Genomic DNA, 23,123 nt, shown 5'->3' on the forward strand with positions numbered 1-23,123 from the left:
ATGTCTCTATATGTGGGTCGTTATGGTAGGAATCGCTGACGCCTACTGGAAGTGAGTCCCTACAAACCTGCTTTACACTCATTCATTATTAACTCAACTAGAAGTTTACGGACAGTTGTGCTTCGCGAGTCTCGTTTGGATCTCAGAGTTGAGAGATGTCTGCGGTTATTAGGAAGATCATTCACACTGCAGCTGCTCCAGCCGCCATCGGGCCCTACAGGTGAGAGTCCGTCTGCCGTCAAGTCAAACCATCATGTTTACGCTCCTCAACAAACCCACACGAGACATGCCCTAGCATATGGATAAGTGTGATTTCTACATAAAGCACCACCAGCTATGCATTTAACAGTCAGCATTGAGCAGCAAAAGGCCTGACATAGGCTGCAGTGCAATATTCGTTCGGGGCGTGTCTTTAGAAAGCGCACTCAACTTTGTGCTGGAGATTTGGTGCGACTTACTTTTCATATTTAAACTGTTTGGACGAGATGAATTCTGTTCAGAGAAAAATCCCATATACACCTAAAGCCCCTATTAGACAGGGCATATACAGGTAAGAGTCTTCTCAGTCACTTTAATGTTACAGAACAATAGCATTTCGATTCCAAACTGTTTAAAATGGTAAAACTGGGATTTTATTTTGAATGCATTATAATAAGATTAGTTGTAACGCTCCATAATACCACCATTTTATAAAAAAGTTTCTCAGTAGCACTGAACTTTAGTAACGCTTTATTTCATTACATGCAAAAAAGACATTTACAGATTTAAGAGCTTTTTTTCTTGCACAAAATGCACTTGAAAGTGGTTAGTTGTTATAATGGGGGTGTTAGTGTTTCAACCAATAGACAGTAAGAGGAGGTGTCAAGTTCATTGACTTGACCAGAGGTCAATGTGGTTTGTTCTGCTTAATATGTGGTTATGTTAAAAAATAATAAATAAATAAAAAAGGGTGCTTCGGAAAAGTATTTCTGACACTAGATTAATGTCATTTTTTTGCATATATTCTATATTATATCCATTTCACCTTATGCTCAGCTGATTACATGATTTAAACCAACATGAATCAATATTGATGAGATTTAATGTATGAGCTGACCTATGATCTTTAATTTCCTTGCAGTTGTGCAAACCTTGTGCTAAAACAACTGGCATTAATGTTTGCATTATGTAACTTACTGAACTTGCTTGTATTAGACACATATTAACTTGGAATTGGTATTGTCTTGGACTATGATCTCAAGCTGAACTTACACTTGATCTTGGTGGTCTAAAATGCTACTGAGTGATATTTTAGTTTATATAATATTCAGTATCCAATTTATGATTAATAATATCCGAATTTACTGTGCCCAACATTAAATAAAGCAAGAAAACCTGATTGGCTGTTGGGCTAGTTGTAACTGCAGTGCACTGGCTGTGCCAGCAGAAGGCAGAGAAGGACAATACTTCCCACAATGCATTGTAATGTACGAGTAAAACATCCTTATTCCTTCCAAAATCAGAGTACACTATTAATTCACATTTTAAATGATATTGTTCCTACATTCAGCCAGGCTGTTTTGGTGGACCGTACAATGTACATCTCAGGACAGATCGGCATGGACGTTAGTGGACAGTTGGTGGCGGGAGGAGTGCAGGCTCAGGCCAAGCAGGTGACACATACAGTGGCCCTTAAATAATTGTTGACATTTTGATGAAGATATTTTCGAATAAATGATTCATTCACAATCATGTATTTGAATTATATTTTAAGTAATTAATATATTAAGTAAATATGGTCAGGTTGGATTTCATGTTGACATTGCTACACAAATTAACAAGTTTTATTACACAAAGTAGCCATTTTCATTAAAAAATCCAATATGGGATACATGTAATTATGTATGTTTCTGTGTTTTTTTCCCTTACAACTCCATAGGCACTCCTTAACATGGGGGAGATTCTGAAAGCTGCTGAATGTGGATATGAAAATGGTAAATCATCAAGCATCACCCAAAAATGAAAATATGCTTAAAATGTACTCACCCTCAGGCCATCCAGGATGTATGCTGCATTGCAAATGGGAACCCAGAGCAATGGTTTGAAGTTAAAAATGTCTTGATGGATTTATTTCTTACAAACATGCAGCTTTTCACTTCAAAAGACATTAAAGGGGTCATATGATGCTTTTTTAAAGATCATTATTTTGTGTATTTGGTGTAACAGAATATGTTGACATGCTTTAATGTTAAAAAACACATTATTTTTCAAATACTGTACATTATTGTAGGTCCTATATGCCCCGCCTCTCTCAAACGCTTTGTTTTCTACAAAGTCCCTCCTTCCGACAAGCGATGGACAGGAGTCGTGTGGATTACTTGTGGATTATCGTGATGTGTTTATCAGCCGTTTGGACTCTCATTCTGACGGCACCCATTCACTGCAGAGGATCTACTGTTGAGCAAGTGATGCAATGCTACATTTCTACATTTTCACATCTTGGATGGCCTGAGCAATTTTTCATTTTTGAGTGAACCATTCCCTTAACATGTCTGTTCCTTACAAATTTTCAAGAATTTTATAATGTGTGCTTTTTTTTTTGCAGTTGTCAAAGCCACAGTGCTGTTAACAGACATTAATGACTTCAATAACGTCAATGATGTTTACAAGCAGTGTGAGTATTAATAAAGCAGTCATAATGGAATAATTCACCGCAGTGTGTCATATACACATACAACCACAGATTTCCCTTACAGTTTTAGTAGCCTTGGTAATTTAGAAAACCTCATATTTGGGAATGACATTGGTGTCCTTTGTTGTTGGAATTAAAAACAATCATGACATTTGTGTTTCCTGTATATCCACCTTATTTGTCAACGTGGAAGTAAGCCGTTTTCTGTGAATGTGCGAGACTTCCGGTTAATAAGCCGCTGTAGGGAAATAGCAAAAAGAATAACAAAGTGCAGTAAACGGTAAAACTGTTTGCACTACAAACCAGTATGTTCGTAATTAAGATAATACATTAAAATAACATGGTAAGATACACTAGTTTGCAATATCAAGCAGCAAAAGGAGCTGTTTTGTACAGCTAAAAATAGCTGGAAACGAATGACACCGGAACCCTTGCACATTAAATTTACAAATGACCACACCCGCTCTTATGGGGAAAATAAGGTGGATACCTTCCCTAAAATTGCTTTACTTCCCATCCTGCACTTTAGTGATAATGCTTTATGCAAGTTATTGATTATTCAAATGTTACACAGATGCCTCTGTGCAACCCTGGGTATTTCCTCTTAAAAACAATGCTGATGGGTAATCCTATCCTGTCTGCGTGTAAAGGGATACAGTGCAGTTCTGTGAAACGAAAGCCTCCTCTATACGAGGACAACCCATCATCACTGCCTCCTACCACACAGAACTTTCCATGATGTAACATGCAAACCTGCAGCATCAACAAATACTCTAAACTTAATTCACGTCATTCTGTCTTTAAAACTTATGATGCAATTAATGATACACACAGGGATAAGAGGCTGTTTTTCATGTCACAAGAACTGCAGTAGTCGACTATGTAAGATGAAGATTATATTTTATATAGCATACAGCTTATAGACATTAAGTGTCAATTTCAACTTTACTGGCAGTTTTGTATACATTTGTCACCAGTAAAAAAAAAAAACAGAGTTTCCCCAAAGTCTAAAAACGTTGGGATTTTTTTATTTTTATTTCTCTGTTTCTTTTCTTTTTCTAAGTTTTCAAGAGCAATTTCCCAGCTAGAGCTGCCTATCAAGTAGCTGCCCTGCCCAGAGTAAGTATTAAAATTCTATCTCTTTATCTATTCCTTCTCTTTCTAGCGTGTACTTATTTGAACAATGTCTAAAAACTTGGTATTACAAGCACTTCCTGTATCCGTTTGCCTCTTTTAAGAAGAATCGCTTTATGTATCCCCCAATTGTAAGTCGCTTTGGATAAAAGCGTCTGCTAAATGTCTAAATGTAAATGTAAATGTATTAAACAGACTAGTTATTGGTGTTTGCTAAGACAACCAGGTAACTACACACTACTCTTCAAAAGTTTGGGGTCAGTAGCTTTAAAAAAAAAACACACACGCACATTAATGATAATCAGTAATGTAATGAGCACCAAATCAGCATATTAGAATGATTTCTGAAAGATAACGTGACAGTGAAGACTGGAATAATGATTACAAAATATATTAAAATAGAAAAGAGTTATTTTAAATTGTAAAAATATTTCACAATATTACGGTTTTTGATCAAATAAATGCAACCTTGGTGAATATAAGAGACTTCTTTCAAAACATTTCTGAAACAATATAGACCAAAACGTTTGAACAGTAGTGCAAGTAAACTTTGGCACACAAGCCATCTCACACTGTTTGAGTTAAGGAAATGAACAATACCTCAAATTATATGACTTCTTGAGGAGAGTTGTGCTATTACTTTACTCTAAGTGGTCAACTTGAGATAAAAAGGGAGGGAAATCCCATAAACCTGCTTTGTGTTTATACCTCATTTGAACTTCACTTTTTGTTTTACAGGGAGGACTTGTTGAGATTGAAGCGGTCGCTGTGTTGGGACCCATCACAGATGCCCCCTGACTATATGACCCCGACATGCATCACACATTGTAAATACAGTTATATGGAGACAAACCGCATCCCATATTACAAAATCAATCAAACTTTTAACCTCCCAAGTCACCAACAGAAAAAAAACACTCTTTTTCTGTTGCCCATTTTGCTAATATAAATATGCTATCGAGAGTTCAGTTCAAAGCCCAGTTCAATTCAACTTTATTTTTAAACTTGCCATTATCACATTAATCTGTCATTATCACATTAAATCAAACCACACCACAAAAACAACATTTCTTCCATTTGTTGAGTTCAATCTGTTGTGTTTGTTGCAGGAAAACATTAGCATACAATAAATAAAACCAAAAAGCCTGTTTTTCAAATATTATGTCCTTTTGTCATTTTAAATGTATATAACATTTAATTTCAGTTGGTTAAAATATTACATAATTATATAAATAGCATTCCACGATTTTCATATTCTCTTTGGCTTTTTGCATTTTTTATAAAGGGGTAAAGCCACTAAAATAGGCACCAATATTAAATATCGATGAAGGAAATCTCTAGCTAAAGCCAGCAATTATAATTCACTAAACTATAACTAGAGTGGGATGTTTGCATTCTGTGTATACAAAGACAGGCACAGAGTCTCTGAAGACCAGTTGGTCTATATCTTGGCATCGAACAAGCAATATCTATATAATAAATAAACTAATGTTCCACTGTATTTTGAAACCATTCATGTGAATCTTTATTTTATTGAAAATAGGTGGTTGAATCTGGATTCTGTAGTAACTGTGCCAAATGATGCGCACTTAACTATCTTCACCAGAGGCTGAAAGAGATGAAGTGGTATGGGAAATCAGACAAGACATTTATCCTCAGGAGAAGATTTTTAGGTCTGTCTTGCATCATATTACCCTACTTACCAGGCACTTCCTCTGGTGGGGAAGATTTAGCCTGGTCCTCAGTTGTGTTTTCTGTGGAAATAGGGATGCATTTCATTAATTTAGGCTCAATTCAGATTCTTTTTTTCCCCTTCATAATGGTTAAAGTAGCCAAATAAATTACATCATCCAAAAAACTGAGAAATTATAAATTCTCATATATACTATAAATGTATCAGTCTTCATTCTGTGATTCTATCTTTTCAGGACACGTCCTGCGTGTTTCTCACGTTGGACTTACTAAAACTAATCAAATAAAAAATTAATATTTAAAATCAGTTGCTGTGTCCAGCAGAGTATTATTTCTTGTTGCTTTGTATTCTGTTCTGTGGTTTGTCATTATGTTATTTGACAATGTCAGAGTTTTTTCCACATTGCACCCAAGACATTTGCATCCGTGGATAAATTGTCATTTACATTTAAAATTCGGGCAGTGAGGCATGCTGTGGCCCTCGCCACATTTAAGATCTGGCCAAAGGAACTACTGTTAAAGATGAAAATAATGCACTACTCCTAATTCCATTTTTTACTGTGTATTCATAATCCTGATATGAAACCGGCCAGTCTAACTGGAACCTGGTTTTAGTAGCCAAAATCTTGTCTTTCTTAAGGTTCAGTTATACTAACCTTTATAAGACCAATATATCTGCTAGAAAGCCTTAGCAAAAAGTTTGGTAAAAAGGGATGGAAAGAGGAAACTTAGCAGGGCAGTGCTGTACTTCTACTGTTGGTCATGGAACAGTTAGTAGAACACTTGTCAGGTTACTTAGAGTTAAACAAACACACTATTACCAGTTTAGACTAGTGCCATCACCTTTTACTTGAAGTGTAAAGGTAAGTATGAATGTGTAAAATGGTGCTTGAACTTTTTTAAATAATACAAAGGTATTCCAGGAAGTCTTCATTGCTAAAGAGAATGTGCAAGATGTTTTGCATCTAGAGATACGTACCTTGAAAGTACCAAAGCCATTTGCATGCACAAGCATAGAACACAAGGTATTATGTACCTTGATCTTGAAGAACTACTGTGAGCCAGTTTTTCCATGAGACTTTGGCTCACTGTCCCTTTAAGATACGGAAACTGGCAGAAAACTTTAGTGTTGGTGTCTGTTAATGTGAAACGTACCACTTGGTGCTGGTTCTTCGGTATTGTCAGCTGTTGTGGAGGGGTTTGATTCGGGTTCAGCAGGCTGGTCAGATGTAATGGCCTCAGCAGCAGCAGCTGCTTCTGGTTCATTGTGAGCTACGGCAGCCACAGAGTTCTGTATTTCCTCCGAGGCAACAGGAGCTGCACTGGATGTCTGTGGAGATTCCTCGGCCTGGGTTTGGTCTGGAATTGTCTCGCTGTCTGCTGCAGGGCCACCGTTTTCATTATTTGTTCCTTAGAGATCAAGACAAATATTTACCAGGGTTATTATTGTTAACTGAAACCATAACGAGAATCACTTGAAATAAAATAAACTTTAACTAAAATAAAATGTAATAAAATAATAAAACAATAAAACTTAAAAACTATTTAGACATTAAAAAAACCTAATAAAAATGACAAAAGCACCAAATAATAAAATTGAAAATATAAAAATAATATCTAAATTCAAAACATTAACAAAAATATAATAGTATATCAATGATACTAAAATAACTTTAAATATTATTTTACATATTAAAATTATTTTGATAATAAAATGTTAAAAATAATAGTGGTTATACAATGTAAATTGATTACATATAAAACAATAATTGTTTTTTTTTTTCACTATTATTTCCCTCATATTATTGATCACGTGTTTAGGCATATACATATTTTAAATAGGGTACATCTAGGCCTGCACGGAGTCAGAACTTTTTCAGAAAGGTTTCCGCAGCACAAACTATATCAATTTCAATACTGAAAAAAATATTCCAATTCGACTTCAGTATACTCAGTTTGGTTCAACATATTTTACTATATTTAAATCTTTTCCACAGAATTCACATTTCATCAACACAGAAATATGAAAATATATTATGTCCTTTCTCTCTTCCCATCTTCTGTGTATCAAGTGTCAGTAAGGTAGAAGACAACTCTTTTTGAGACCCACTTTAAATTCAACAGAAAGCTCTAAACTAAAGCTTGGACTAGTCTACTAAAGAAGCTGCACTGCCTATAATTATATGAAACAAAGCAATACATAGACATTCTGGTTAAATACTGAAAACTAACAACAGGTAACAACGTAACAACAGGTGCTGAAAGAAAACTGATGTATTAAAACAGGAAAACTAGCAGAGGTTTATGACATCGGTCATCTGTAATCTAAAGCACACAATATTTACATACATGAAACCTTCTTCTCCGCTCCATAAGCACACACTTTGTTTAAATGTCATCATGGGCAAGTTGACAAGCATCACCACACTTGAGGGAGCACCTGAGGTGGGGAGGACCTCCTCTGATCACCTAAATGTATTTCCTCAAATTCCAAGAACTCATCCACTGTGATCGTTCAGGAAACAAGCATGTAACATCAACAAAGCAAAATACAAATTTCCTTCATTTGTTTAACAAATTTAAATCAATCCCATTAAACTCTAAATTCTACTTAAATGTACTTGCTCTTTGAATAGCACTTTTTAAAAACATTATTTGATGAATGTTCATGAGATTGCATACATTTTTTTAGAACGCATGTAAATGTATAATTAGGAGGTGTTTGCCATATGGATAAAAAACATCTGCCAAATACATACATGTAAGTGTAACATGGGATCATAAAAACGGCATGCATGCATGCTAATGATAAAAACTATATTATAGTGTTTCTCTGAAAGAAGGTTAATAATCTAAAGGCAGTTATCAAATTGCAATGGTTTTGCTTATGGTTTAAGCTCTGGGCAAGGCGTTTAACCTTAGGTTTCTCTAGGGGGACTTTTAGTGTAATGAATACTGTAAGTTTCTCTATGAGAGACGCTGGAGTCAAGTACATCTAAACTGTATGGCTGACTGATGACAGCATTCTGGATAAGGATCAGGGTGCCTTACACAATGGTTGAGGGTTCAGTTTCAAGTTAGGGTCGGTCATATGCAAACCTGCTCTTATTCCCGGTAACTTTACAGGTCGCATTTGAATTTGCAATGCTAAGACAGCAGCGAAGTTCTGTCCTCTCTGATTAAAATGCTTTGTGTTAAGAAATTATAAGAGACGCTTTATGTTCAACTTCAGTTCTAACAACCAAAATAACAATACAAATCTGATAACAGGTTTAATGAGAAAATGTATTCTAACTTTAAAATATAACATCACGTAGCCTACTCCATGTGTTATTTTGGCGACATCTACAGGTGACATCTGGAGAAGCGCTGGCCAACCCGAACTAGACTGTCATAAAAACTACTGTAAGTCAACATCTTCAGGCTCTACAATACATATTCCTACAGTACATAACTACATCTACAGGGCGCAGAGAATGCTATGCATCCATAAGAAACTCACGGCTAAATTTTTTTAGTTCTATAAGATTCTTTATTTGGATAAATTGTTCTTTGGAGATTGGAAAAGTTCTTTGTTTTAAATTATATCGTTTGCATTAAAATAATGAGGAGACTTATATTTGTGGGAATTATGACAAAATGTTGTCTGAAAAGTGTTTGGGGTATCAAAAATCCCATTTAATATGCTTCAATCATTCTGCATAAAAATTGTATATTAAGGGACCCCTATATATAAGACATGTATAGCCTATAAAAACAAAGAATATAGCGGTGTAGACATTTACTCCTGCCAGTTATTTATTTGGATTTCTTTTATTGTATCTGCAGTGTGTTTTGTTCTTCCCCCTATAAAAGCAGCAATGGGATCATGTTTCTAAACATGCATGCATATTTGTTGCAAAATAACAGGAAAAGGCTTCAATAATATCTGCAGGGTTTTGGTATGAACACACGGTCTCACACACTGTTCAAAATATTAACATTTCAAAATTCTACACCATTTTATTTTTGCAAAGAAGAGCTATAAACTAGTCATTTAAAAAAAATTATTTCAAAAATTATTTTGGATTTTATAAAAGAGAAAAAATTACTTTACTGTATTGCTTTTGAAAGACAACTGAACATGTAACAAAGTGTTTGGCCTCCTAAGAAATACACTGTTTATACAGATTTGTACAAATATTTGTACATCTTCCTCTTAATGGTGTGCAAAACAAACATTTTATATGCCTTTTTAATACATTTCATTGAATTGTGTCCCTCTGTTCTCTATTATGAAATGTTTTTCCCCCTTTTCACAAAGAAACACATATATCGAACATAACACATATAGATGTATTACAAATAATGAACTCAATTAATCAATGTCAAATTGTTATAATGGTCCCGTTTCAGCAGAATTATTAATGGTCTAAAGCTTTGGTAATTATTTTAGCTTTTAAATGCCTCCTGCTATAGATATAGGCAGCACAAAAATGATTTAAAGAGCAGGAAAATACTTCACAACCAAATGTTAAGTATTTTGGATGCATTTGGATACAGTTGTATGTGCAAGAGTAAATTCAATTCTGAGAGGAACTTCAACTGCAGGCCCTACTGTTTGCCTTCCTACACCTCTTTAAGCAGAAGGCCATAAAGTCGGATTGAGCTCTTTACTATTTCTTTCTCAGCAGATGTGCTTTCAGGTGTTGTGCCGAATTCTGCACCCCTGCCAGATTATGCACCCCCTCGTTGAAGTCGGTTGCAAAATAACAGGAAAAGGCTTCAATAATATCTGCAGGGTTTTGGTATGAACATAGAAGAGTTTAAGGGGGAAATGATCACAAGGGTTAATATTTCAAACAGTCTCACACACTGTTCAAAACATTAACATTTCAAAATTCTACACCATTTTATTTTTGCAAAGAAGAGCTATAAACTAGTCATTTAAAAAAAAATTCTTTCAAAAATTCTTTTGGATTTTATAAAAGAGAAAAAATTACTTTACTGTATTGCTTTTGAAAGACAACTGAACATGTAACAAAGTGTTTGGCCTCCTGAGAAGAAATACACTGTTTATACAAATTTGTACAAATATTTGTACATCTTCCTCTTAATGGTGTGCAAAACAAACATTTTATATGCCTTTTTAATACATTTCATTGAATTGTGTCTCTCTGTTCTCTATTATGAAATGTTTTTCCCCCTTTTCACCGTTTTTCCATTCTTTTGCGACGTGAATGTCTTGCTTTTCGCGAACACATCTGCCACATTGATGTCTGGAGATGAATAAATCCCTCTTCCGCACGCCTGACCACCTCCGGCCTTGAAGTGAGTCTGTATGATGCCCTCAGCCCCTTGTAAAGCGGTTCCGTGGTAGGAGACTGGCCATTCATCGGGCACGGATTGGTTCCTCCATCCACCTATTCCCAGCCAAGCGTTCCCATCAGGGTATTTATCCAGAACCTTCAGGGCAAAGCGCATCCACCCGTAGGGCCGCTTGTACGGCTCGTCTCCACGCATGCACACAGAATCAAACTTGGATTCGGACATGTTGCTGAAGTCAAAGTCAAAGACTGGATCAAAAAAGCCATCGGAGATCACAAATAATTCCTTCCGGAGAGAAGAGCTGGTCCTTTCTCTTTTCGGGGTTGCTTGTGAATTCTTCTGATCACGAACAGACAACCGGATCAGAGAAGAAGTTAGACAAGTCACGGGTTGCACTTCGAAAGCTTCATGTTCAAGAAGGGCAAGAGCTGCCAAGCTGGTAATTTGCAGTTCAGTGGCTTTATATAAATCCTTACATTCTGAGTCTGACTGCAATTTCACCGTGACTCCCAGAATAGCAGAGAGCGCCTCGGTTATGATATATTTGTTCACCTCCATTGTGTTAATCGAACTCATTTAGAAAGCAAGAGCTCTGATCTGTTATGGGAAAACATGCAGCACAGTGGTTTTCAGTCTTGCTACTAATGGACCCACTGCACATTTGTAGCCTATGTCCTCCTTAATTTAACACACCTGATTCAGATCAACTCATTAGCAGAGAGCTGAACTGAAGTGTGACAAATAAGAGACACCCTGCTTCCCATTGTTCATACTATACATCCTATATGAGATTAGAATAAGTGTGTCCCAAAGCATAGTATGTTGAAAAGAGTAAGGCAAAGGTCCCCGGATGGTCTACTATTTCAGGTAGATTTTTTAAGTGTGCATCCGTGTTAATATAATGGCTAATATGCCCACAATCCATTGCGCTTTGGCGACCCTGATAGCACACGTAGGCCTACATAATTGAGACGTCTGCATTTACATCTGCAAGACGTGTTTTTTTAGAGTGTTTGCTCATCTGCAATAAATCTATAGGACGTTTCCTATCAGATGTCAAATAGACGTTTAGAAAATGTCAGAAGTTTGTACACAGCAGATGCTTTCCAGATTAAGCGATCTTTAACAGACATCTTGCAGATGTACGTGTGCTATCTGGGGAAGGATTAACTACAAACACGAATAAAAGGCTTTTTTTTTAACTACAAACATGGCGGATGTGCGCTAGTGACGGTTAAGTAGAAATGTTTAGATAAAGGGGTTTGAGTTACAAATAGGCCTAATCAACATTTAGCCTGGTAAAAATATTTATTTAATCCTCTGGCCCTCTTCGGTCATTTGATGAGATGACACTTGGTGACTTTTGTTGCATTAGCTATGGGAACACACAAAACACTAAAATATCAAGAGTGCAAAATAGACACCCACGCACACACACACGTGCGCAATATATTAATATGTGAAATAAAATTAATAAATGAAAAAAATTCAAAAGAGTCTCTCTCTCTCACACACACACACACACACAATTGCAAACTTCCAGTGTGCAAGAGACGCTGAATTACTATCGGTTGCATGTGCAGCAATGTGTATTTATTTATGGTTATTCAGATTTTTTTCCCCCCTCTTTTTCTTCAAATTACTGTTTGATAATTATTGTGTTTGTTCTTATTTTAGTCTAACAGGTGTTCCTGATATCTGAGTAACAAAAATGCTTCCCATGTGTTCCCTTTCTAACAAAATGTTTATATTTTATTGTAATCATAATGCAAAACCTGATATTTATCTAACCAAAAATATCTAAACCTTGACAAAAAAAAGTAGTATTTTATAATATCTATACATATATAGGCCTATCTAAATGTAAAACCTAATAAAATGAAGAAATTATGTCTAAAAAACAATTGGAATTCCAAAAACGTTTTTATGTGTATATAGGGAGCTTATACAGGAGGTTACACGACATTTAACACGTTTTTATTTTTTTAATGCCACCAGATGGCACAATTCTCACTTAAAAAAAATGATTTTAAATGCTTTCATTCTGTTTTAATGTGAAATATTGCATTTATTAAAAAGTTATTAAATAAATAATTGAATAACAAAAAATATATTAAATCTAATTGAAAATAGCTTATTAAAATTTTATAAATATTGCATAGTATCATAAAATCCCCTCAAAATTCTAAATAATAATCAGAAAATATTATTGAACAAAAATGTAGGCCTATTACATTGATTTTCCTGAAGAAAAAAAAGTTACATTTCAAGGCTTTGGTCACTTTTGACCGCAAAGGAGCCAAGTGTGACTCGTAAACGAAGAGGCCCAGAGGGTTAATGTTATCTGTGTTATATTTCATATACAACAACAATGTGACCTTTTATAAACACCCGTTTGGCCATTAACTTTGAAATGCATCATTATACAAAAATATGAGCGGAGTTCTCCGCATAAAGACCCACGGCTGGCAGATAAACAAGCTATTTCTTTTCTCTCAATACGGTAAAAAGTTAAATTAAATTAAATGTGGATGATGTTAACTGTGACAAGATGAATCGACAGGCCAGAGCGGTCCGTTAACTCTATGCACAAACGCTGCTTACGTATTTCCAGTAGAATCTCAACCAGAGACTTCACTTCCGTACCTATAGCGAAGTGTACTAGCGGCAGAACTTTTTCTGGGACGTATAGTAAACAACAAATCCATCAGTGGCGGGCCGTGCATTTTACACCTAGGCCTTCAGTGGCGTCCTAATATTAAAACTAAATCAGTGATTCTGATAGTGTTTAGGCCAGCAGAGAAGGCTTTGCTGGCCCTAACGGCCCACCACTGAAATCCATTAAAATCCATTAAAGGGGCGATTACCCACCATATTCCAGTAGAATATCTACTCATTTTCAGCACCACGCCCTTAATACAAGCAAAGTATTGAAGAGTGAACACTAGACAGACTTCATTTCTACCCTTTATACCCTTGGCTACTCACACGCTTCACAACAATACAACAGAACAGCACAATATATTAATTAAAATAATACTTAGTATAGAAATTGTGGATGGATAAATTTGCATTTATTTGTACAAATGTAGATAATGTAAACATGTAAATATAAATAACTTGGATACCTGCACTGCCGTAATGTAAACGTAAAAATAACATGTATATATAAGTAACTATGATAAAGTGTTAAACATTTCCTGTACAACATTGTTGTGTAGGCCTATATACAAAAACTCTATGTTAGCTATGGACAAACAAGCAGACAGATGGGTTAAGGCTGTAAGTGGCAGATGTGGCGGCGTTGGGGCATCTTGACAGCGAGTAATGTTGCAGGTTGTTTCTGCTGGTATGAAAACACACTCCCAGCCTAAACTTTTCCAAAGGTAGAATCCACCAATGAATCCTCACTGAACATCCTGATTAAAGTGGATGTAGTGCTGACAAAGTACTAATACAGCTCGGACACTCGGAGGACTGAGAGGTCAGGCAGCTCGCTGGTGACACCTCTGTAAAGGGTACTCCTGAAATAAAAAAGCTCCTTAGTATGTTTGAATTATTTGACCTAAGTGGATGTCATGCCATGTTTTTGTATGGTTAGAAAAAAATTCAGGCAAATTACTGCTCTATAACTTTAAAATTAAAAAGTTAATTTTTGACACTGGTAGTTGGACAGTCCATTTGTTATATCTAGCTCTGATCTCATACAGTAGGTATTATAAATTATGAGTTAAGCAAAAAATGTTGTTTATGAGTGTAAACTATTATTTTGATGAATTCACTATTTAATTCAGCAGTCAAATTTTTTTCTGAATAATGACTATTGTCCACAGAATTGCTGTATTACTCACAGTTCATCCAGAAAACCTGTCAAATGTATCACACAGAGCAAAGGTTGTGTTGTGTTGTGTTGTGTTCTGTCTCATCTATAATCTCTCCGACTAAGCCAATAAAAATAATTTGAACTACATGCATGTATGCATGTATTTATATATTACATTATCCCTTAATCAAGTTTATTTTAAAAGGATTTGATAATTTTGGGTTAAAATTTTCATTTAAAAATTTAACCCAACAGCTGAGTTAGTCCATATTTTACCCAAAGTTGGGTTGAAATAACCCAGCATTTTTTAGAGTGTGAAATGGAAACCGGGGACATTTCTTTCTTGAGTGTTCTAAATATCATTGAAATCTCATTTGTTATTATCTGTGAATTGAAAAACGGGGGCAACACATTTTTTTAATTGTTGTGGATTCCATATACTATTATTACAATTGATAATTAGGCCTTTTATGATGTTCAGTTTGATTATTAGGACTTTTGGTCTGGTTTTATTACAGTTAACCAAAAATCACACTATGGAAGCAATGCATTATGCACTGAAATAGCAGTTCAAAACAATATTATAACAAAATTATGACTTTACACAAACACTTTACGAAATAAAACGAAATAAATATGAGAATATATGATAAATAAAACTGTATTTAATATTTTTATGTATTTAATAGTATTAAATATTTTAGTTTTTTTTTTTTTTTACATTTTCTCATAGCCTATTCTTATTTTCATTTTCACACACTGAAAAAAGCAATTACAACTTTTCAACTGTTTTATGTTTGTGCTTAGAAATGTCCTTATAATTAGACTCATTATTTTGCAATTCAGGCTCATTTTAAGCACAAATTAGCGTTTTCTGCAAATGTAATTGTTTTAAGTGTAATTGTTTAGTTGGGTTTTTGATCAGGCATTTATTCATATCGGGGTGTACATTCACCATACCTCGCAATTCTGACTTTATAACTCACAATTTATATCACTCACGAGTTGATATCACCTAATTCTGAGGAAAAAAAGTCAGACTTGCGAGATGTAATCTCACAATTGTGAGAAAAAAATCGCAAGGAGAATGATACATGATTCAGGATACTGTCACAGATCTGTCAGGGTGTATTCCTATAGTTTAACCTGTCCTGAAGCGTCTCCTTTCAAACCAAGAACAATAACTGTAACAAACTGTATTAGCATCCACAATAGAAGGGAAAATAACATTCTGTTTGTTCTAAGTGGGTGCTTCAGCTAAATTGTCTGCTGCTTTAAATATCTGAGCTCTAGATTAGTTGTCAATGTTTTTATTGTTCATCATTTATGGATACACAACGTTATTGTCCTTGGTGTGAATGGGCCTTGATTAAATATCTCTCAAAAGATGACTCTTTTACTCTTTTGTTCACAAAAATGTAAGTTTAGATAAGTAAATGATGTTTGTGCATTTGAGTTTGAACTAATTTGGACATATGTGCTACAAATATAGCACTACAAGGTACAATTTGGTCACCAAATATTTGTCTTTGAAAGGTGCAGACTGTAAGGGTACCAATAGGCTACACTTTTCGGGTGTACCCTTGCCTTGAGGGTACTGCCCCATTGACAAGCCCTTGTACACATTTTGTGCACATTTTTCTGACAGTATACCAAACTCATTCACACACTAACAAGCTATCACATGCCACTATGAATTTTACCTGTTCGACATCAGGCATACTGTGTGTCCACAGCAGAAGTGCATGGTAATCCTGGGTGCAGTGCATTAGATATCATTTTTGACACCAATTTCACTCTGAAAAATTAAGCTTTGTGATTGGCTATTCACAGGTTAGGTTCAACAAAGAACTTCTTATCTATAAACAATGTTGATTATATAGGGTTGGCAATATATTTCTTTGGCCATTAGAAAAGTTCTTGAGGTTAAAATATATACGCTTTAGTGTATTGGTTTCAGTATTGCTTAAAGAATTGTTCTTTAAATAGATGTTTACTAAAAAATCTAGGAATAATAGATTTCTTTTGTACATATTGAGGAAGCTCTGTTTACCAAAACGTTGTGTATATAAAGCTATGTAGTGATCAAGTGAGTTTGAGTGGTCTATGAGATTTTTCATTCTTTTGGACTGACACTGAAGTCAGTCTCAACAGAATATGACAGTTAATATTTTAAACATATTCTCGCACACTGGCAGGGTTATGTAAGGGATAATACATGGCTAGCTGTGCATTAAACGATTTTAATGCATGATGTGGAGGCCAAGAACCACCCGACGCGAAGCGAAGTGCATTAAATTTAATTTAATTGTGCGTCAATTAAGGCAGCGCATTAATATATGTTTAAACAACTTTATTTCAGATATAGGCCTACGCAAAATTTTTGAAAGAACAGATATAAAGAACATAACTAGTTTGAGAGAACATAATTAATCTTTTTCTTTCAAAATACATTATTGTTTAAGAAAGAAAGGAAAATATATCTACTGTAGTCTTTTCATTTTAAACAAGAGAAAGTTGAACACATCACACTTAAAGTTTTTGGTTTCATACAAATAGTTTATGGAAAATACAAATTGTTCCCTTCATGAGATGCAAGACAAAGCAAGCCTTTTTAGAATATGGTTCATGGAATTTTGTACGTCTATGACCTACAGCAATGTTCTAACTTTCTATTTCTCTTCACATGGAAGCTTAAAGAACATAAGAAATAACAAATTACAATTATGGAATCAATGAATATGAATGTGCCAAAATGTTATCTCCTGCTTGAGTAGAAAGTATTAATTAAGGTTTGGTATGTCAAATATCAGACAGTACAAAAATGAATTAGAGAAAAGAAAAAGTGGGCCTATATAGAAACCAGCCATGCTGGATAATTTCAGACAGCAATAAACAATCTTGTTAGTCAAATGTTAAAGTCAGAAGATTTGAGAGTAGAAATATATACCCAAGCGAAATCTCATGAGAGCAACTTCAACTACGGCTGCAGATTGCCTTCCTACACCTCTTTAATCAGAAGGCCATAAGGGCGAATTGAGCTCTCCACGATTTCTTTCTCTTTCTCAGCAGATGTCCCTACTGGTATAGGAACCAACCAAATATTTTTGTCCTTGATTTCCCTCTTCTGGGGGTTGATTCTATTCTGCATGATGACTTTGTAAGTTTTTCCATTCTTTTGCGACGTGAATGTCTTGCTTTTCGCATAATCTTCTGCCACATTGATGTCTGGAGATGAATAAATCCCTCTTCCGCACACCTGACCACCTCCGGCCTTGAAGTGAGTCTGTATGATGCCCTCAGCCCCTTGTAAACCGGTTCCGTGGTAGGAGACTGGCCATTCATCGGCCACGGAACGGCTCCTCCATCCATCTGTTCCCAGCCAAGCGTTCCCATCAGGGTATTTATCCAGAACCTTCAGGGCAAAGCGCATCCACCCGTAGGGCCGCTTGTACGGCTCGTCTCCACGCATGCACATATAAAAGAATAACAATGCAAACAAGTGTGTATGTTTGACAGATAGTAGACCTACAGTTTTTTTTTAGTTATAGGCCTACACCAGAGGCTGTCAGCCAGGGGCCCGAGCATCAGCAAACTTCCAAGGAGGTCTCAAGATGACGCATTTAAAATAAGAATTAAAATAGACTAAAATAACAATAACAACAAAAAATCAGGACATTTCTTATTTTAATTCACCCCCCTCAACAACTGTTTACTTCAGGGACCAGGGTTTCCAATTGTCTTGAAAACCCTGGATACATGAAGCAGCATGATTTTAAAAGTGAGATTTCTAAACATGGAAAAAGTGTGAAAATGAATTACGTTTTATAACTTCATGGACATTTTTATGATGAACATACATGTTTATTGTGCCAAATACTCATTAAGTAAATCTCGAACTACTGGAAAAGTTGTGGAATATTGTTTTGGAGTCAAACAGCTGAGAACTACTGGCACCTAGTGATGGGCGCTTTCGAAGCAGTAGCCTATGAAGCTTCGAAACCTTTGCGAATCATTTGTTTCGAAACAGTGGTTCGGAGCGCGTATCAGACTGCCAAAGTTCGAGATTTCAGGGGTTTGCAGACTGGGGGCGATGATCTCTGTGAACCCGTGAATCATGAGTTCAGTGAGATCGGCGAACCCCTGAACCAGCGTCTATGTGTTTTGCCATAGAGTGATCTCGGATCAGTTTGATCAATTTGTAGACATTTTAACGATACATTTGTGTAATTAAAAGGATTAGTTGTAGTGAACAGTCTCGTACTGGCCTTTAGACAAGCTCTCCATAAAACAAACAAAACAAGCCCTGGAAATTAATTATTTTTAAAAAACATATTATAAAGACACTTCATATTAAACGGTATTTTATTATTTTAATTACATTTAATATATTATACTTTCAATAAAGCATTTGCATTGGGTTTGTAAAAGCTGTTTTTATGCATGTTTTGACATGAGTTTGTGTTGCATTTACACAGTTTTGACCAGCAGGCGTCACCAGCGTGTGGTGTTTCGAGCGCTTCGAAAAAGTGAATCATTTTGCGAAGCAATTGGTTCAGTTGAATCGAAGCTTCAAAAAGGTTCGTTTTTCGCATCACTACTGAGCACGTTTACATGCACACCAGTAAGCTGATAACTCACAAATATCAGCTTATTAAAATAACCAGTTTTCCCCGTTTACATGCACATCAGTAACCTGACAACGCAAGTGAGCTGCGCTTCATTAATAAATCAGGTTATTTCCCTGTACTGACGTCAAAATATAATCATTTGCGTATCTGACTCAGAGTATTCCATACATTTGTCAGTTGTGATGTTAAATTAAGCTTGCAACATGTCAACTTGCAACATGTCGGGAAACTTACAGCTCATATATTATCCTCTCATGCAGTTATAAACGCAGCATTGTGACTGAACCACTTCTACTTCTGCTGCACGAGATGAGAACACATTTTTATCATTTTCTGAGTCATAAAAAAAGTCTGGTTGCTTTTGTGATATATTTCCTTCTTTCTTTACTGCAAGACGTTTGCTCGGTCTAGATGCGCTTAAATCTGCACTAACGATGCGTTCCTGTCACGTATCACACATGAGCACTTCAATAAGCCACACAGAAAGCGGGTTATTGCGTTTTCAGCCGTGCGAAATCGGAGTAAGAGGCAAAAAAAACTACCTGTTGCGACCGGTTTATGCTTACGCCGTTTATGACCTTACTCCGATAAAAGAAAACGGGCTACCGCGTTTTCGGTTTAATAAGCATAATCGGCTTAAGAACGTGCATGTAAACGCGCTCAGACACCAAACGTCACAGGGTTAGTTCTGAGGTCAGCGGTCTCGAGGCTTCGCGCTCTCGCGATGCGGGCGCGTGAGGTTTACGCGCGCGCTGCACGCTGGGAAGCCCTTTCTCTACGAGGCCATCTTGGTGTGATCAGGAGGTGAGCGTGGCTCTGGTGGAAACGATTAAAATACTCTCTTTAAGACTTTTATGAAGACTGCAAACAGAAGGTTTTTGAAAGAATAGGTTTTGATTTGTTTGTTGCTCCTCTGTGTTTAGGTTGGCCAGATCGGACTAATCGGGAAAAATGGTGGCCGCGAAGAAGACGGTGAGAGGAGCGCGGTGCTTCACGTGGAAGCTCCCTTCAGGCCCGATCATAAAAACCAACATGTTTTCATCCACAAATACTGAAATATAAGATTTAAGTTACGCAGTGGAGCTGTTATTAGGCATTTCATTGCGCAAATGTTCATCTCTAAGTGCTGTCGTGTGGGCTAAATGTTAGCTTACTTAGTTAAAGAGTGCAGCTGCTTGACAGGATGTTTCTAGTTCAGAGGAACTAGTTTGTTTTCTATTGTACGTTATATGTTAAATATATTAATGATATAGGTGTCTTCAGAAGACGCGATGCGTCTTTATCAGTCAAACGCTTATTACGTTAACTGCAATGAATGTAGTACGGGAGCAATTCTTCTGAAATGTCATTGAGATATAGTATTGAATTGTAGTTGTCTGACGCAGACGCTATTGATGCGTCTTTATCAGTCAAACGCTTATTACGTTAACTATGTGCAATGAATGTAGTACGGGAGCAATTCTTCTGAAATGTCATTGAGATATAGTATTGAATTGTAGTTGTCTGACGCAGACGCTATATGGTCACATTATGTGTATATACTGTTTATAAGTGCATTGATGTGATCATAGAGCGAATGGGGCGTGACTTTCTTAATTGATTTGGAAATGTAACTTATTTGTGTAACTATTATTAATGTGCTAGACATATTAGTCTAGTGAGCAAGATTAATATACAGGACTTGCGCACCTGTCAAAGAAATGACTGGTATGAATATCTGATGTAAAATATATTTGACCTGTTAGTCACTGTTTTGTCAAAGTGTATTTTTATGTTCTGTGCCATAGGTGTATTTATGGTTTTGTTCCTTCATCTTTTCAGAAAAAGTCCCTGGAGTCCATCAACTCCAGACTGCAGCTTGTGATGAAGAGCGGTAAATATGTTCTCGGATACAAGCAGTCTCAGAAAATGATTCGCCAAGGAAAAGCCAAGTTGGTAATCCTGGCCAACAACTGTCCTGCTCTGAGGTGTGTGCCGTTTACTGCTCTGAAATCTGCTGTCAAAATGTGAAAAGTGTGGCGTCTTAGTCAATACAATTGTATTTTTTTTTTTTCTAGGAAATCTGAGATTGAGTACTACGCTATGTTGGCCAAAACCGGAGTCCATCATTACAGTGGAAACAACATTGAGCTCGGCACGGCCTGTGGCAAATACTTCAGGGTGTGCACACTGGCCATCATTGACCCTGGTGTGTATTCATGCATCCGTTCCTTCAGTGGGAGAACTGATGTGACTTGATCTTATACTTTTGTTTTATCATAACTTTCCATGTTAACTGGTTTAGTAGATTGTGTGAAAGTAGATGTACATTTAAAAGGTTGCTGGTATCTTTTGTGCTATTTTGATTCCGGCGTGGAACTCAAGAGCACCTTAGACATTGTCTGTCTGTCCTTTGTATTCTCAACATTAATATTGTAGCATTGTGTCAGGTTAAACGAATTGTTCGGTCATTAAAGCATTTCTCTTGCATTGATAGGCGATTCTGACATCATCAGAAGCATGCCAGACCAGCAGCAGCAGCAGGGGGAGAAGTAGAGCCATTTCCACCAGATCTTATTTGAAATAAAATTGATTGAAAAGGTCTTTGTTGGTTTTGGTTATTTTTGTCTCAGCTTTTGTTCAGACTTGATGTTTAATTGATAAAAGGCATGAAAAAGACAGAACTTTTTTCCCTTCTCATCTTTTGACCTTTGATAATGTTGAGGAAAGGGATATTGTTTAGTCACTGTTTTATGTATTCAAGGTTTTTTTTTTATTATTAAAAAAATATGAACATGACATCTGTTTCTGGAATCCTTGATATGCTCTTGGGATGTGTTTGTTTCCCAATTTGTTAAGAGCATGAACAGAATCCAATATTTTCAATATTTATGTGTGCTGTGAATTCAGCGTGAGCCACAGCAGTGGGGTGAAGACATTCACACCATCAATATGTATTACAATTTTGCCACTAGAGGGTGCAATATTTAATGCATTTTATTCTTAGTTTTGCAGTTCAATAATTTAATCTTTTAATTATAAGTTTTTGGGGGTTTTTTTAGTAGAAGACGGTGTTATCTTTTGGTTTGAAAATTTCTGTAGTCCAGTCCTAAATTTGAAAAATGTGTATAAATTGTTGATCCTGAAGTGTGTTGTTACGCAGTCTTAAATGAAAGGCTTGTCATCCATTGTGAATTTAACTAAAAAAGTAGTTGTAGAACTTCTTTTTAGATTGCTAGCAAATATATTATGTTCATGTAGTTTTTCTTCATCTTGAATGGCACATACCAGTTTGAAAAACATTGAATATATTATTATATAAAATTAGAAGAGGTTGACTTGCTTTTTATAGATTTGAGTATAACATATATTTGATGAGGTATTTGAATTGCTCAATTCCATAGTCATGTGAATTAAAATTGAAAATGGTGTCATTGCAGTAGCTATGTGTCAGCAATAAATAGGCAGTGTGTGTAAACCAGGCAGATAAATGGATTTACAGAATTTGTCCATTGTAACTTAACTGAAATACTCTCTAAACGAGACCATCTGTGAGGTTTTTTTTTTTTTTTTGTATTGTATTCATAAATTTAATGTAAAAATCTAAAATGCTCACATATTCCTCTGTGATTTAAGGCAGCCGTTGAGATGAGGCTGAGGCATTAGAAATGTGCTGCTGCAACGACTTACTTTTTTGCTCCTAAGTATTTTCAGACCAAAATAAAAATCTTGACGGGCCTAAAGCGCTTGAGCAGAGATCAAACGCTCGCTTCACTGAAGTGATTGCCCTAGTTTCCTCAGTCACGTGTAGTCAGTTTTGAAGTCTAATTCTTAAATACCCACACAGATAAATATAATCACCCTCAACTGAGCACGTTCAGTGAGC

At 35.9% G+C, this 23,123-nt stretch overlaps 2 protein-coding genes across 3 annotated transcripts; both read left to right on the top strand.

Moving 5' to 3' along the window:
- The first annotated feature begins 76 nt into the window (after positions 1–76).
- On the top strand, positions 77–4,801 carry LOC107710673 (ribonuclease UK114-like). Of its 2 annotated transcripts, none has more exons than XM_016515507.1 (6): positions 77–220; positions 1,550–1,652; positions 1,919–1,973; positions 2,585–2,653; positions 3,735–3,790; positions 4,544–4,801. In XM_016515507.1, the coding sequence occupies exons 1-6, from the start codon at positions 156–158 to the stop codon at positions 4,601–4,603; spliced, it is 408 nt and encodes a 135-aa protein (XP_016370993.1). In that variant the 5' UTR covers positions 77–155; the 3' UTR covers positions 4,604–4,801. The 2 variants fall into 2 exon arrangements, with proteins under 2 accessions (XP_016370993.1, XP_016371000.1); XM_016515514.1 differs by lacking the exon at positions 77–220 and adding an exon at positions 406–550.
- Positions 4,802–20,011: 15,210 nt separating this feature from the next.
- Positions 20,012–21,841, top strand: LOC107710097 (60S ribosomal protein L30). Its single transcript, XM_016514803.1, has 5 exons — positions 20,012–20,062; positions 20,182–20,230; positions 21,080–21,225; positions 21,316–21,446; positions 21,735–21,841. Exons 2-5 carry the CDS (start codon positions 20,210–20,212, stop codon positions 21,791–21,793), a joined length of 357 nt encoding a protein of 118 aa, XP_016370289.1. The 5' UTR covers positions 20,012–20,062; positions 20,182–20,209; the 3' UTR covers positions 21,794–21,841.
- The last annotated feature ends 1,282 nt before the right edge of the window (positions 21,842–23,123 follow it).

Source organism: Sinocyclocheilus rhinocerous, unplaced genomic scaffold (genome assembly GCF_001515625.1).
Source record: "Sinocyclocheilus rhinocerous isolate Xijiao unplaced genomic scaffold, SAMN03320098_v1.1 scaffold492, whole genome shotgun sequence".
Lineage (NCBI taxonomy): Eukaryota > Metazoa > Chordata > Actinopteri > Cypriniformes > Cyprinidae > Sinocyclocheilus > Sinocyclocheilus rhinocerous.

Excerpts from the sequence above, each read along its gene's own strand:
- LOC107710673 (XM_016515507.1), top strand. The coding sequence starts at position 156 with ATGTCTGCGGTTATTAGGAAGATCATTCACACTGCAGCTGCTCCAGCC. Across the intron at positions 221-1,549 it reads GCCGCCATCGGGCCCTACAG|CCAGGCTGTTTTGGTGGACC; the intron begins GTGAGAGTCCGT and ends TCCTACATTCAG. Across the intron at positions 2,654-3,734 it reads CAATGATGTTTACAAGCAGT|TTTTCAAGAGCAATTTCCCA; the intron begins GTGAGTATTAAT and ends TCTTTTTCTAAG.
- LOC107710097 (XM_016514803.1), top strand. The coding sequence starts at position 20,210 with ATGGTGGCCGCGAAGAAGACG. Across the intron at positions 20,231-21,079 it reads TGGTGGCCGCGAAGAAGACG|AAAAAGTCCCTGGAGTCCAT; the intron begins GTGAGAGGAGCG and ends TCATCTTTTCAG. Across the intron at positions 21,447-21,734 it reads ACTGGCCATCATTGACCCTG|GCGATTCTGACATCATCAGA; the intron begins GTGTGTATTCAT and ends TTGCATTGATAG.